We start from the raw sequence: 16,238 nt of genomic DNA, 5'->3' as shown, positions 1-16,238 counted from the left end.
TTGTTCCAAAATTTATTCTTATGCTAAAGATTCTGTCGATTTTCCGCGACCGCAAATTAATGGCTATTACTGCAACTTGAAGTTAGATGCACTGTTTCTCTGAACGATCGATCCTACAGTTCCAACCATGTTCGATCGCGAAATCCGCCGTAACCACAGACTATGATCACGCACACAACCAGTAATTCACCTTGCGCTCGGGGCCTTTTTGCGCGCATTGGCGTGCATGTGCAGCGGCAAGGTGGAACGTGTTTCGCGCTATCCCTCAGAGAGAAGCGCAACACCGCAAAGCCACTCCTATATCACCTTGCGGTTTTGGCTAGAGCGTAGGAACAGAGGCCGTGTGAGAGAGAAGAAAATGTGTATCATTCGCGTGCGGGTAGTGCAGCGAAGAGAAACGATGATAAGAGCGCCGGCTGAAAAAGCTGCAGTGATGAACTAGATGTATCAATGCACCGTTGCACAAAATTGAACGGACTCGTGTTTTCAGTCAAAATACTTGATGTAATTTTTGTTTGCACTTTACAAATTTGTTCTTTAATTCACAGATTGCTCTTATTATTTGAAATATATTTAGTCATTTTAATATTTGCTTTAAGATGAATTAATTTACCAAGTTAAAAAAATATACTTTTTTCACAATTAAATATAATAACAGATAATTCAGTACATATTAGATTAAATAAGCGTATTTTTATTCACTGTGTGCAGATAAAATTTTAATCATGCTAGTTTACATTCTTCTTTTCTAGATATTCTTCTGAAGAGATTGTTAGAACGTGTTATTATTTTTATAAATATTCCCTGTTACAACGAGGACAATTAATTGCGATCGTTAGCACGAGAACGAGCTTCTCCTCGGCCCCAATGCATCGATTGCCCAACAGTTCCCATTAATCGGATTTGCCGGACATAAAATCTGTTAATACCGGTGGAACCCGCAGTAATTAGCAGCCGGCGGTCGGCACTGTAATTTAATAATTGTCGCTAATTTTACATCGTTTACTTGCCGAAGGGGAGAGGCGACGACGAGAAGCGTACAGAGTTCGGCGTTTCGAACGCAGGGGGCTTTTCTCGTAACCACCACGTTGGTTAGTACGTCGATGGTTAGGGAACCGTGACAAATTGCAACGTGGATGGTGGTATGGCCGATCGAAACAGCCGACGGTATAGGCGGCCAACGAATTTCGGGAAATTGGAAACTGGAAAACCGATCTGGGCCGGGAATTTCCAGGTTGACACGCACGCGTGTCAAACCACCATGTATAAATTCGCCAGACTCATAATTGAATAACGACGTTAAAGTCCGTGTCGCCGACGTGTGTAATTCTTTAAATCCAGTTTTGAGTAATTTTCCGATTTTTTTAATGCGGATTATAGTTTTCATATGCAATATAGATTATAGTTTTTCTCATGTAACTCAGCTTTGATATTTTGTCAATCATACGATTCTTTTTTTCGCAAAATTTTCGAATTTTGTAACACATTGGCTATAATTGTGTCAATAACATTAATTGCAATCAAACATATGTTTAACATTTAACATAATTTAACATAATTTGTTTATTAAATATGACTTTTTATTCATTGCAGAAAAGTTTGGTCGGAGATTGCAACGTTCAACGTGAATCTCTTCATCGTGGTGAGTTTTTCTTTGTTTAAAAATGACTAAATTATATAATTGTAATTAACCGTAAAATGTTTGGTAAAATTCCCAAAACCGTAAAATATTTTGCGCAATATATGATTATTATAAATTAAAAAGCCACCTAAATTACTTAACATTTCTGTCACTAAAAATTGACTATTAAGTAGTATCTATAAATTTATATATTCATATATGAATATTTTTTTAATTATATTTAATTCTAGGTATTTTAGTTGCATCGCGTTGTTGAATTTTTATCTTTTTTTTGCGATTATCGTCATGCATACTTATTAATCTCATTTAAAAAAAATAATATTAGGTTAATATATTAATGTATTAAGTCATATAATAGTATTAATTACAAGCAATTTTATAAAACGTTTTGACGATGGACTTTTTTCTCTTTTATGTTTTACATTTTTTTATTAATTTTAATACACGATAATCAAACAGAATGTTTAATTGTAGCGTTGAGGTTTTAATTGCTGTCATTTTCGTTATGCATTGAATAAATTACCTCCCATTAATCGTTATCGTTAAATTTTCCGTCTGTATGTTACTGGTGTAATGGAGAATTTTGCCAACGTTTTCTTGTTTATAATGTAGTTCTCTATTACATGTTAGTTTGATTAGCATAATTTAATAAAACCCCTTTCTTTGCCGTCGCGAATTATTAAAATGTCACTTTATATTCAGCAATCATTGCTTTTGCGGCAGATTGGAGATCACTATTTGAAAATATAGAATGGTCAACTTGTGATAATAACAAGTCTCATAGAAATTTTATATCATTTTTCTGATAATGCGTCTACTCTGGACAGTTTGCGGAGTTGTTACCAGCAAATTGCTCTCGTTAAATAGTTTATATCGCGTATTCTGAACGTACGTGACGATCTTATGGACGACGGACGTTCCGATTTATTATGCAGTTTTCAATTACGAGTTAGAGCAATTAGTATAATTTAATAAATGTACATTGCACATGGCATAAACGTGCATTCATTCTGCTATGAGGTTTGCCTTGCGGTCTAATTGTTAGTAATTTTTTTTACATTGTATATTTTACATATTTATGATTGTGTGTATTTCACTCTTGTCCAGTTTTTAGTTTACTAGAATACATTATTTATTTTATTCTTGTTACTTTTCATAAAAATGGACGTATTAAAATGAAATAGAACTGCTTCAAATGTAAACTGAAATTATTCTGAAATATTTATATCCTATTTTCTAAATATGATTCATGGAAATGATCATTGCGCTGACAATCGCATTTGCAAGGTGTTGGCTCATCGATAACGTTTGTCGATAAATTATTAGCGGTGCTTATCAGCACCGCAATGATTTGTGAATTGCAATCTGTCGAACAGGCGACCGTGCATGATTAACGAAAAATCCATTATCGCGTTGCGTGTTCGTGACATTTAAACGACAAACATAAATAAAATAATTACTACATAATACGCGAGTGAGTTTCATTAATTACAGTCTAAGTCTATAATCAGAAATTATATTCTGGAAAGCAAACGTAGATAAATGTTAAGAGAAATTATTTAGACCTTGTAACTGCCCACTGCAGTATATTATTTACCTATTGTATATTATTGTTATTAATATAAATTGTGGTTTATCTATTTAATTTGATCAATCGGCATTTGTTTAATATAATATACTGAATATTTGATAAAACAATAAATTCTAGTAATACCATCCGTCTGTTTGTATTGGTATATATGTCAAATTAATGCACGACAGTTGCCAAAAGTTGCTACATATATTACCAATAAACGTAATAGATATTTATATAATATATTGGTATATATATATATATATATATATATATATATATATATGTATATGTATATCTATATATTACGGAGGATGTGCATGAATATATACGCCAAATTCACTTTGTTTAATAGATGCGATTATCAGCGGCTGATTTTAATACCAGTATCAAATCACGCGTATCAGTCGGATCTACGGATTCACCCCTCCTCTCGGATGATATCGCGTCGCGTTATTATCGCTAATCCGCTTCAGGATCGTTTTGTCGGAATCACAATGGTGAATTTTGTAAGCGGGTCGGCGGGTTATTGAATCAAAATTGTAATTTCCAATAACACTTTGCACGCGATCGCGCGATATCGCGGGGATGATCCCGGGCTAAGCTCGATAATGCGGCCTGAAACTCGATTTCCGAGGTTATTGATATCGAAACCGCCGCTTAGGATTTTAAACTTCTGCATCTCTCCGCGATCTCTCCCGCTACATCACGATATTGTTAGAATATCCCGGGATTTGCAACTTTCGCGAGCAGAACCGAGTTGTGATTTTTATTAGAGGGATAGAAATGTGCACCCCTTTCTTTGTTGTTCAACTAATCTGTACCAATGGCTAATGATATTTATGGTTTACGCGAAGGCACGGATTAAGTCATAATTTTGCCTACGAAGTTTCTCAGACTTAATGAAGTTTCGCCATTGCGTGACTCGGCTAGCAGTCATTAACGAAGTCAAACAAAGCGAAGATAAAAATTTACGCAGAAATCGACTTAACCTTAATCCTTAGATTTTCATGAATTAATGTTGCAGGTGTATAACTGCGAGACTGGAAGATTAATTATTGTGTGTTTTGTGTGGTGTATATATTAGGGAAAGCCAAAAAGTAAAGGGACGTTTTTCTCAAATCTGTTAAAAAAGTCCTTTACTTTATTGACTTTTCTTCGTATGCTTGAGGATAAAAATTTTTAAGTACCGCGGTATATTTTTGAGAAAAAATGGCAACAAATAAAAATATCGTATTTTTATTTTCGATTTGCATGAAGAAGGAAAGAAATCTTAAAGAGAGATGGTTTCATCCATGACGGATTAAATCATAAATAACGTGGTAAATTTTTCCGGCAAACACAGTATTCAGCTCGTTCTCCTTCCTCGCGACCTGCGAGCTCTCGAAACGCGGTTGCAATGCATTCATCGCGCTCGTTTATCACTGTCCCTCGCGGATTTCAACAATGAGAGTCATCGACGACGGAGGAGGGTTTTCCTCGCGCGTCTGCGACAATAAGTGCGCTGTGCTGCGAGATGGTTAGTTTTTTATCGTTCTCGTCGAGCGTTTAAACAATGCAATATGTTTTCGTGTCTTGCACAGGACGCGTACGGTCGGTCGATAAAAAGCTCGCAGTCGCGCGCGGTACGCCGCAAGCTGCAATTCCGATTCCACCGTCGGCTTTGAAGTCAAGTTGTTGCAGCTGTTGCAACGACCGCGGCGACGGCGGCGGCGAGCATGTTCCACGAGTCGATGAAACGGAGAGCTAAATTCCGCGGAGTCCATAAATTTTTGCTTCGTTAAAATAGTGGCGCTTGATGTATGTATATGTACGTATACCGGCGAAACATATTTCACACAGCTCATACATGCCGGACGCGAGTAGTACGTCCCGGTAGAAAGAGTTATTTGCAGGAAACAATGTTGATATGGAAATGTCAAAGTTCCAACTATTCCGAAATGTATCGCATTGCGCGCGCGAGCGCGCGCGATCCTATTTCGCTGCGGTAACGATTTTCTGATCGGTTTTCGATTTAATGAATACAATTCGTTATCGGTGTACGCCGTGACATAACGCGATAAGTGCTAATCCTTACAAGTTTATTAATTAAATTTTCATGGAGAAATTCTCCACTTTATTAGAAATTTTGAAGAGTGTGAAATCAAGAAAGACCTCTTATTTTATCATTTGGAATTATTACTTTATGTTTTCTTTCTTTAAATAGAATACAATTCAATGAATGCAATATATACTTTATTATTCGTGCTTTTAAGCTATTAGTATTATTTTGTATTATACGCTCAATACATTATGCGAGTAATAAGAGTTTTTTTTCGTATTCTGTTAATTAAGAAAATATTCGTTTATTGAAAAATTGAGAAAATTGCTTCCCTTTTCGCATTTTCCCGTCCCCATTGTCTTTACTCAAGATCCGCATCTCTCTTTTTCTTATTCGCCTCTTTCATGATCCTTCAAAACATTAATAACAGTTTCTTCCGGCTAGAAGCAAGTGATTTTATTTATTTCTGCGTATTATTACCTGAATAACAAGGAATATTCTTTTAGTTGTAGTCTGTGTGAGAGATAACTAACTTTATATTAAAAACAGTAGAAATTTTTCCTGTATTAATTTTGTACACTGCAATTTTCACTCTAAACTTACTTAACTCGCTTTTCTTATAATTCTTGAAAAATATTTGTTGACTTTACTTCAAGTATATACAAGTCGACAATTTTCTTTGTATATTTTAGTTGTATAGCTCGATATCTCTTATCGATTATTGATTTCGTATAAATCGTGTGACCGCGCTTGCTACCTTTTCGTCTTATTCTCATATCGCTTCAAGAACGAGGTCGAAAGTATTTGGCACAATTCGCAGGTATCGGCTTGTGTACGGACACGATACTTTTCCGAACTACGGCATACATAGTTCTGTCCGCCGAAACGAAAGTTTATCCTAGGTACGCGACGTGACTTCTTTCCAACTCTGCTAGAAGCGCCTGCGGCCGCGTAAAAAACACGGCCGTTGAAAATAAATCTTTACGGTCAGGAAGACTTACAGCGTGTCACCAGTTATAAATTCTTGCGTTTTCGCAGGAGTTTGAAACAGCCGCGATGAAGGAGGAAGGAAGGTAACTTCACCGGTATCGGCTTTTTACTTTCTTCCTCCACGTCTGCTTGCGTGAGTGCATGAGATTCCAGTCTCTCTTACAGAAATCATTTAATTTTGTGAAAAATAACATTTGTTCCAAAACGATATTTACTAATAAAATATTTACTAAAATTTTTTACGTATCTTGCATCGAGTTTTTTTCAAAAACGATATATTATTTAAAGCTTTCAATACTTGTTTCTTATAAATTTTCATATTTTCATATTATACTCGAGAAACGCATGATATTCTCCTTCTGCCCTTCGGTACGTGGATCAGTAATAAGTTGCACGTGCTGCATACAGAATATTACATATTACATTCGCGACGGCGCGTGCAGAAAAATAATCGCAAGCTCTCTTCATGCGTTTAGAGGAGCGAAACACGTAGCCGGCACTTTCGAAGGCACCCTTGGTGTTTGCCCCGCTGACTGCGTGCTCGGAATTTTCGTTAGATACATCAATGTATTCTACCGTTTTTTGCCTAACTGAAATCCAATTTTCGGTGTCCTCGAGACAAGATTACCACGGGAATTATAACAGCGATGATATATACAAAATAATTGCTATTTGATGTTTGTAATGAAAATTTGTGAATTATCCAGAAAATATGCATCTTTTCACGAATATATGTAAAGATAGTGCAGTATGACGATACTTCAATAAGAAAGGAAATTGTGAATCATCCGATATCAAGAAGTATGCCACCGAGTGCAGCGATATGCGATCGCGAGAGTTTGGGAGAGCTTAAATGTAGTGAACTTACACACTCACACACGCGAGCTTCGTCTTTGCGCGAAGCGGTTCCTTATCGCGAAGTTTGGGGCGTTGACGTTGATACGGCGGCGGGGGTTGAGCGTTCCTGCGTGCGAGAGGCAGGCAAGCGGCCCCTATTGCTTCGGCTTAATCTGTTTAATCTGCCTAATCCGCTCCATGCCGATTTCGCTCGCTGGCGTGAGCGTAGCCCTTTATCTGCGGTACTCGACGATAGTAATTCATGCGTTACCAGCGGTAACCAGCCCCCGGAGCATGATCGTGGCTTTCCCGAGGGAAGATTTGAGTGTACTCTGCGATTAGGATGGTATTTTTACGCCAGCGAATTAGCACACGCTGTAGCCAAAGTGCATTCGCTCTATTCGAACAAAATTCGTTCACGCATTGATCGTAAATGTTTAAATATATTCGAAGCTCGTTTTTTTCAATTATATTTTGTATCATAATAATATAAAATTATCGTACGACGCCGTAATAATAATGCTACTACGCGATTTTCATGTTTTATCGTCGTCAATAATCAGTTTTAACGGGAGATATAAATTCGGCGGTAATCGGAATCGTAATTTTGATACGCGAAAACATACATCTTCTAATTCAGTTTCTGACATTTAAATCAATTTGGGGTGCTGCGCCATTTTCGAGTCGATTTAGCTAATTTGCCTCGCGATGATTTGGCTCACCGCCGTAAACCTCAATTTATCCATATCCGTGGCTAGTAACTCATACTCCAGCACGTCCGCGCGCCAGCCTCAAGAGACACTAATTATCCCCACGCGGGTAACCATACTCGAGAATAATTAACATTTCGCACATTAGTCGTCCGCGTAAAATTGTTCTCGCGTGCGGTCAACATTAACAATTGATAATCGACTAGAATAAATGTTAGCTATCTGCAAACGTTGGCTAGTTTCCATCCGGGATCGCAGATATTTCGTGTTTAAGAAGTAAACATTATCTACGGTGAGGAAATCGCTTTGATAGCTGATCGCTTTGATGTATTACTTGATAATTTGACTCTTGGATATTATTTTTTATGTTATTTCAACTTGATTTGGAAAAATTGATGTCTTAATAAATGACACTCGCCGTTTTCCGCTGATCACATCATATGAAAGGCTTCCAGATTCTAACAAATTGCATAATGAACTGAATGTGCTTAAGTTATTAAATACATTTTTTTTACTTATAAATTATTTTGAAATATTTTTATATAACTAGTTGACATTGTTATAATCGTAATTGTAGTATATTAGATCCATTGATTATCATTTTTAAGAATTCAATAAGAGAAGAGCGCTACGATGCGGTTCGACATATATAAAGTTAATCTGTAATTGCATATAAATTGAAAAACGTTTTCCTGCTTGTGTATATTTTCTTATTCGAGAATGATGTTTATGAGTTTTTACAAAATTAATCTTACATCACAATTTTATTTTAGCTCATCTAATTGGGTCAGTACACAAATGCGCACTTTCCGAGAAAATTTAGGATTAAATCTCTTTACACTGTTACTTTTTAATTAAATTTTTCTTTTTCGCCTTAATAATTTCCTTCTTTCTATTTAAGAACTAAACAGCTCAGCCTTTTCGCGGATGTTGCCGCGCGCGCCGCATCCTGCGTCGCAAATTTAATTTCGGGAACGTGCTATTCATAACAAAATAAACTTTAGCTTCCTAAGTTCTTTTATTATTTCAAGGAATTTATAGCAAGTTTATGTATCGCATACATAAATTTTGTAATTTTTATTACAAACATACAAATATTACAATATATTTGTATTAATATATCGTAAAGATAAAATTATTGAATTTATCATTCAACTATTACATATACATTAAGCGCGCTCCGTCACTATGTGTGAGTTCTTGTGCAATTTGTGTTCGCCAATTTTAATTTCTTCGCTTGACCATGCCGTCATTGTTTAAAGCTCTCAAGCGGTCAAGTAGCGTAAACAAACGTCCTCGATTTCACGAAACCGGACACTTTGGGGTGATAATGGGTGCGTTGTTGTACGAAATGGGCATTACATTAGGCGGTCTGATTTTCAGTTTAATGGAGTTCCGGAAGCGTGAAGTTTAATGGAAACAGTGGGGTCGCGAGCGCAGTTGCGAGCAACTCTCCTTCTCGATGGGGCTGAAACTGGCTCTTGATAGCTACTCGTGAAAACGCGTTGCGAGCGAAATAGAATGACGTATATTACGGTGATCGTATAAATTTATTTCAAACGCCAGCGAGAAGTGCACATGACAAATAATGACGATTCGGCACTATTTTGTTTAAATCAAGTTTGGAAATATACATATATTAGATTATCATTAACATTGAAGATAATCAAGAATAATCAATAATGAAACAAACATCGCTCCAAAGTATTTATATTTTCTCTAATTTTTGCGTCACAATATATTTTTTTACTCTGCTCTCTATCCTTTTATTACAAGATGACTAACGAATCTGTCGGAAGCATTAGTGAGTGTAAATTACATAATCATAAACGAGGAAAAGTGAAGGATGGGAGGGAAAGACGACGAGAAGATGATGGGAGAACCAGCTGCGAGCGGGTAGGTATATCGGATTAGCGACAAAAGTTTGGTAATTAAGTGGTAAGTGAGGCCGAGGAGGAGGAATTTCGCAGGCGAACCCTTTGCCCTATGGGAAAGCGGAAGTGAAGGTGACACGAGTTAAAGAGAGGTCGGTAGCGAAGGGGGAGGGAGAAGGTGGATGGACTGTAGGCAGAGATAATTAGCGAGTTAATACGAGTCGTTACCTCTCAAATTTCGTTATCGCACAAGTGGCCATCCTGCGGTTATATTAAAAATTAATCCTTAAATATCCTACAGAAGATTGTCTGAAGAATCTTCTATCGATTAGAATATTTATATTCAAATCACATGAGTGTAATTCGTGACATTGCGATTAAACTATTTTTAACAATAAAAATTAGGTTACTTTTAAGCTTTTATCAATCGATCGACTTGAAAACGTTTATTAAAGTATTAATCGTTTATCCAATAATTAAGATCGTTTAGGTATTCTTATAAATTTGGTTCTTGAATAATCAACTCAGATTTTCTGGAAATAAAGACTTCTGGACTGTAACTTTGATGCATAACATTGACTAGCAGACGAAAGAACTGGGTTAGAGATATCAGTTTGGCAATAAGGTGGAAGATACTTCGAGAAGATAGCTTCGATGTTTGCAGAAACTCAAGGTGGATGGTGAAAGGTGAACCTGTTCGCATAGCTTTCGAAAACAAATATTTACATTGAACCTAGCCGTCCTTCTTGCGCGGCGGAACTTATTTAATGTCGGCAACACGAAGAGGGTAACGAATTCACCTATCACCTGAAATTTCATGATTACAAATATCGAGTAAAGCGACATTGATACGACTTTTTTACGAATAAATATTTAAAAAAGTTTTATTGATTTGTCCGTTCTATTTACAAGAAGTCGGGCGAAAATGTGTAACATTAATATTACACTTTGTGTCCGATATTCGAAAATTTGTACAATAAAGTGACATCAGGTCTTGCATTATCGAGCGTATATTAATGAATCGCCTGATACAAGAAGAATTATTAGATTGCTTAAACAGCAAACGCAATTTATCAGTTTTAACGCTGTAACTGATATTGTCAGGGCGTTTATTACGCGGCATATCAATACCGGAGAAATAAATTAATAGGGAACGCTATTACCGGAGCCTGATGTTCTTTTAATGGGTTGCTATGCGTTGCACGCGGTTATTTTACCGAACGATAAAGAGACTCTCATGAAATCGAGACGTTAAATGCATAAAAGAACGAGATAATATCGAGCCGTCAGTGATATAATTTATACGCTCCTAATTATAGGAAATAAAAAGATTTAAAAGCAATTCATATAAAATTCACTTATCTCATTACTTTTTTATGATTCTAAACGAAGAGGAAAATTTTCATATAATTATATGTATAAGATATGTGTGCGAAGAGAGAGAGAGAGAGAGAGAGAGAGAGAGAGAGAGAGAGAGAGAGAGAGAGAGAGAGAAGAGGGGGATTTATATAAAAATATAATTTTTAAACTGACCTAAACTGTTGGCTCACGTAATAGATCAATTAATGAAGAAAATAAAAGGTCGCACATGCACGAAGGTATGAGATACGTACCTTGGTGAATGTGAGGGTAGCTATCGGCGGTAGACGAGGTAGATTCGGATAATAGAAGCTTCCCGCGGGATGTGCCGGATATCGGGATGTGATCCTGTAAGCGATTCCTTGGGGCTGCGTCGGCCAGTTGGCAGCCGTGAATGTGAAGCCGTTATCCGTGCCCCCATCTAGTGGGTCGAGCTGTTGAAAAAGGAACAGCGGAAGGTGGTTTAAGCGGACGCATTTTCGGAGCATTCGCGGATTTGAGCAAAATGACAGCGCGCGCAGTAACGATTCGCGGAGATAAATGCATAAATTATATTTCGCAGCCGGCGATGCTGGAATGTCTGACTTGTCGAGGTAGATTTAAACGTGATTTGCATGTTACATAGATATTCTCGTAATTCTACGTGATTGTAATAAAAGCTTCAAATTATTATAAATAATGATATTATAAATAATATCATTATAAATTAAAAATAATATCACATAATGTGTCATATAAAATAGAAATATCTTTTTTTTCGTTACACATTTAAAAAATTTTAAATTAGTCTCACAAATTCTAGATTGATGTAGATTTATCAGAATCATAATTACAAATTGACGTAGTAATGTTTGTTTTCTTGAAAAAATGCAACTATATTGCTTTATACAGTATGATATATGCATTACATTCTTGATATATACATGCATACATTTTAATTTGCTCTTTCACGAGGAGCAATTTCGGTCGTATTGACACATTGAGTTGCATGCACATTATTGTCAAACGTAATTACCTCCACGGTAACGGTATCGACCCAATTGCCCTCGACGCACAGTTGGAAGGAATCCACGCCAACGAACCAATCGGGACTGGGATTGATGCGTGCCATAATGCTAATCAGAGTGTGATTGCCGTCCAAGAAGGCTCGAGTGATGCTCGTGCCTTCGCCTTGAGGAATCGGCGGGCCTGTGAAGGAATGCAGACTGTTCGGCGAGTCCCCGTCCGTGTCCAAGCCATCGGCTCTTCCGGTTTCCACGTATAATCTCGCGCCCGTAGACAATCTCTCGCCCAATCTATACAGAGTGTAAACCGAGTCGTGCGTTCGACCTGCAAAATGATAATAATTGGCTTCATTTATAATATTCCAGATAATTACGTTATATTCAGTTCATAGATATTTTTATCTTCTAATATTACACGTATGGAAATATATATACTCTTAATTAAAATTCCTTAATATACCTAGTAATTTATAATTACAAATTGAACAGTGCTGATACAGCGGATTGGAATATCTAGAATTTATATATATACAATTTCGAAATATTGCAAATTTTCTGCGAAATTTTTGTGCGATGAATATTACATTGAAAAAGAAACCCACAGAGTTATTGCTAGTCGATGCCGTAACGTAAATAAATATTTTATTCGTTTCAAGTGTTATTTCTCACATTACGCAACGATTAAGTTGCAGAGCGTTGCGTAATCGTTATCCGGCGGCGAAACAACAACCGCGCTGCGATGCAAATGCATTTAACGATCAATTACTCTTGCCAAGTAGCCTCCGATCCGGGAAAACATTTCGTCGTCCTGTTTTCGTTGTGGAGCGCGCTAAATAGCGCGCGTTTAAGGCGCTTCGTTAACGGCGATGCGTTGCTTTTGTAGTCGCGGGAGCAGCCGCGGACGACGGAAGCCGCTCTCGAGATAGCCGGATTAATGCCGAGAGAGAGAGAAAGGGAGGGCACTGAATTTATAGTCAATTAATGCACCGCCCGAGACTCGTTGTCCGCCACTCCGGAAATAATGCGCCACCCCTACAGACGACGCATCTATATATATATGTATGCGTGCGGCGCGACACCGCGCGCACACGCGCGCGTCTACAGCGCAATCCTGAAAAATCCCTCGGACGATCTTTTCTAACGCGCTTCACCCCGTGTCTCGTCGGTTTCACCCCGGGTCGGCATTCATCGTCACGCGCGATTTAACGATCGATCGACGACGAATAAACGGCAAGCAGACGTCCCTGCGAAAAACTAACGTCGCTCTAGACGCGATTGCAGCCGGTATTGTACGCTACGCGTGCAGATTTCACCGCCATCCATTCGCTCCTCTTCTTCGAACCGCTTTTTACCGCAAGATCCGCGGAATTTTAACCAGGGATCGACAAAACACACGGTGCAATTAAATGCCATGCGTCGCAGCCCTCGGTAATCTTACGGAGTTTTTGCGATATCGTATTTCGAATACGGTAAAATTTTACATTTGACGAGAAACAATTACTTTGATTAATTATCGTCATCATATATCAAGTAAAAAGAAATCGATTTTAAATTAATTAAAAAATATAATTTCAAAATTTTGCGTAAACTTTCTGAAATGCACTGCTTATCGATCGGCCGCGTTTTTAATGCGTCGAGTTATTCGCTAAAATGTTACGCGTTGCGGTTTCTCATTCCATTCCCGCGAACAAACCCGAAATGTAGCTTTCAAAGGGATCGAAATAGTTCCCGTGCCGGCAGTGCTCGCAGCAGCGGTCGTGCTGAGTTCGAAGGAGACGTAATTAGTTACGAAATTAGTGGAAACCGCGAGGGATATGGACTGCGTGCGTTGGCAGACTTTACGCGAAGTCCGAAACAGGCTGTTTCACTGCAATTTTGGCGGAAAATCGAAATTTCTGTCGACCGTGTCCGACGTCACGCGACTCGAAGACTGAAAGTGAGAAATTAATTGATTAAGGGAGAAATTGGAATATTATTGTTGTTAACGCTTTGCATTCTTTTACAAATTTTTAAGTAAGAAGTAATATTCCATATATCTTATCGGAGAAAATAGTTTTTAGTAAAAATTTGTATTCTTCACAAAGTTGCAAAGAATAACCGCTTAACGTGATTTTATTCTTGATATCCATTTTGTTAGAATAATTTGACTTCTACATGGCGATGGGATTTATGTTGCTTAAATGGGAGCGAGATATTCTTTCCGGGATTCCTCGTACATTCTGCAGTCTTGGTTAAATCTTAGTTAATCCGTCTTTGCAGTACGAGCTAATTCAACAGACTTGGCCAAAATATTACATTGCCACGAAAGTAAGCTGAAAAAGCCATTAGGGTCGACCTGGGGGTTAAATTGACCTCGTTAATTAGATTAATTAGTATCGACCCGCCTCTTACAGCCGCTCCAATCTGATCCCTATCTGTCTTGCGGCGCCTTCTCCTCCGTCTTGCTCGCCTCGGGGCAGGTAGAATTTATGAATGAATATTATCCTGTTCCTTTGAAGCTCCATCTGTCTCTAACCGGTCGGTAATTTCATCAGGACTTAAATAGACGTTGATTCCATCCCGCAAATTACATTCGCAAACAGTGGCGTTTTATTAATTCCGCTCGTTACCGGCGGTGAAGTCACCTCTTTTCAACGGGCACTTCGTTCTTCGCGTGACTTTATTTTAATGATCACCATTCAGAGAAATCTTCGGAAACGTCGTTACTATATTCCGCGGATATTACGGAAACTAAAAAAAATAAGTCGAGAAGAACGAAAATATGTATAAAATATTCTGCGCCGTCTTTTTTTTCGGTAGAATTTGAAATATAAACGAAGAACTAACATTAAACTTTTCTACGTTCATCCATTTTTCTTGATGCATGTCATGAAAAATAAATACGACGTCAATGTGAAACGACTTGAGATTCAAATCGATAAATTTCATTCTCGTAATCAACTAAATGTTTTATGAATTTTTTAGACGATCTTTTCTCTGCGGTTGAAAATAGATTTGGTGATGAATTATTTAAAATAAATCCGATTATTAAAAGATATTTTATAAAAATAGCAAATTTCTGTCACCTTAATATCATAAGTTTGTACGGAAGTCTTCTTTTGCCAGAATAAATAAGAAATACAATTAGATCTATTTATCGGAACTGTGCATCTTTGCTGTTTACCTGTTTTTTTTCTTTTTTACTTAGCACTTTTTTACTTTTTTACTTACTTTTGTGTTATTTAATTTAAACGATAAGAAGACTTGTTGCTTAGAACGAAATTGACGATACAGCGCGAATAGGCTTGTGGTTCGATTCGCGAAATTTTATGTCGTTAAATTTAAACTTTTGTATAGTGAAATTAACCATTTAACAATCATTATAATTTTATCAAAAAATTTGCAAGTCGCATACTGCTTTTTTACGATAATTCAAAACATAGTCTGATGAAAATATCATATCGCTTCTTATCGAATTCACGAAATAAAAAATTTATTTAGCAAAGATTAAAAGAAAATACTTGAAAAATAAATAATATATTTAGAAAAGTATTCTAGTAATATTTAATTGTAACTTTAACGTATATTTTTGGCCGTGCTTTGAAGGAATGTGCGCCATTGGATGAAATGCAATAATCGCTTTGGGTCTAACCGAACATCTCTGATGCTCGCTGCGTAGTATTCAATTTTCGAGGTCGGTATGTACTATGTCAAAGCCCATGTCTTGCAGCCGTCGAATTCCTGATGAACAAGGGGGATAAGAACAATGTAGGCTAGGGTGGGACCTTCAGATTGGCTCGCGGCGCTTCATTCAGCGAAATCGATCGGGCCGTAATTGAAATGCGAACAAACCTCGCTCGTGACAATACGCGACCTTTAATTAGTGCCACGACCAAAGAACGCGCCGACGGCGATGAGAGAAGGGTGAAGGTGGCGAAGAATCCGTTCGTCGTCGAAACTTATCCGTTTCCGTGAGTTCGGCAAGTGCTTAGGGCAAACAAGCGTGATTTGACAAATTGCTCGCGATCGCGTTGGGGAGACGAGGTCGTTCATTTCGTTGGCTGAAGAATGGACGTCTCGTGCGCGCCGACATCGAGATTGATAAATTTGCGGTCGACGGCGGTACGGGGCGGGAGAGGAAGATAGAAGTCGGATTTATAGTCGCACGGCAGGAGGGCAGAGGGGGGGCGGTGAGTTTCGAGCCGACTGTAAATGTTTTCAGTTCCTTC

At 37.7% G+C, this 16,238-nt stretch overlaps 1 protein-coding gene and 1 long non-coding RNA gene across 3 annotated transcripts in view; one reads left to right on the top strand and one right to left on the bottom strand.

Moving 5' to 3' along the window:
• mspo (M-spondin) overlaps window positions 1–16,238 on the bottom strand; it is a 164,973-nt gene that overhangs the window by 30,810 nt on the left and 117,925 nt on the right. For both annotated transcript variants that reach the window (XM_067354435.1, XM_067354436.1), the window contains 2 exons: window positions 12,042–12,355; window positions 11,281–11,460 (listed from right to left, as the gene is read on the bottom strand). In XM_067354435.1, coding sequence (XP_067210536.1) covers window positions 11,281–11,460; window positions 12,042–12,355 — 494 coding nt within the window. The remainder of the gene's footprint in view (window positions 1–11,280; window positions 11,461–12,041; window positions 12,356–16,238) is intronic.
• LOC136999759 (uncharacterized) overlaps window positions 1–16,238 on the top strand; it is a 125,364-nt gene that overhangs the window by 52,193 nt on the left and 56,933 nt on the right. Inside the window, exon 5 of the long non-coding RNA XR_010890077.1 lies at window positions 1,594–1,642. This is a non-coding gene — a long non-coding RNA (uncharacterized lncRNA). The remainder of the gene's footprint in view (window positions 1–1,593; window positions 1,643–16,238) is intronic.

This window comes from Linepithema humile, chromosome 4 (assembly GCF_040581485.1).
Source record: "Linepithema humile isolate Giens D197 chromosome 4, Lhum_UNIL_v1.0, whole genome shotgun sequence".
Taxonomy (NCBI): Eukaryota; Metazoa; Arthropoda; class Insecta; order Hymenoptera; family Formicidae; genus Linepithema; species Linepithema humile.
The sequence above is the reverse complement of the archived record's forward strand: the minus strand, read 5'-3'. Positions and strand labels throughout refer to the sequence as shown.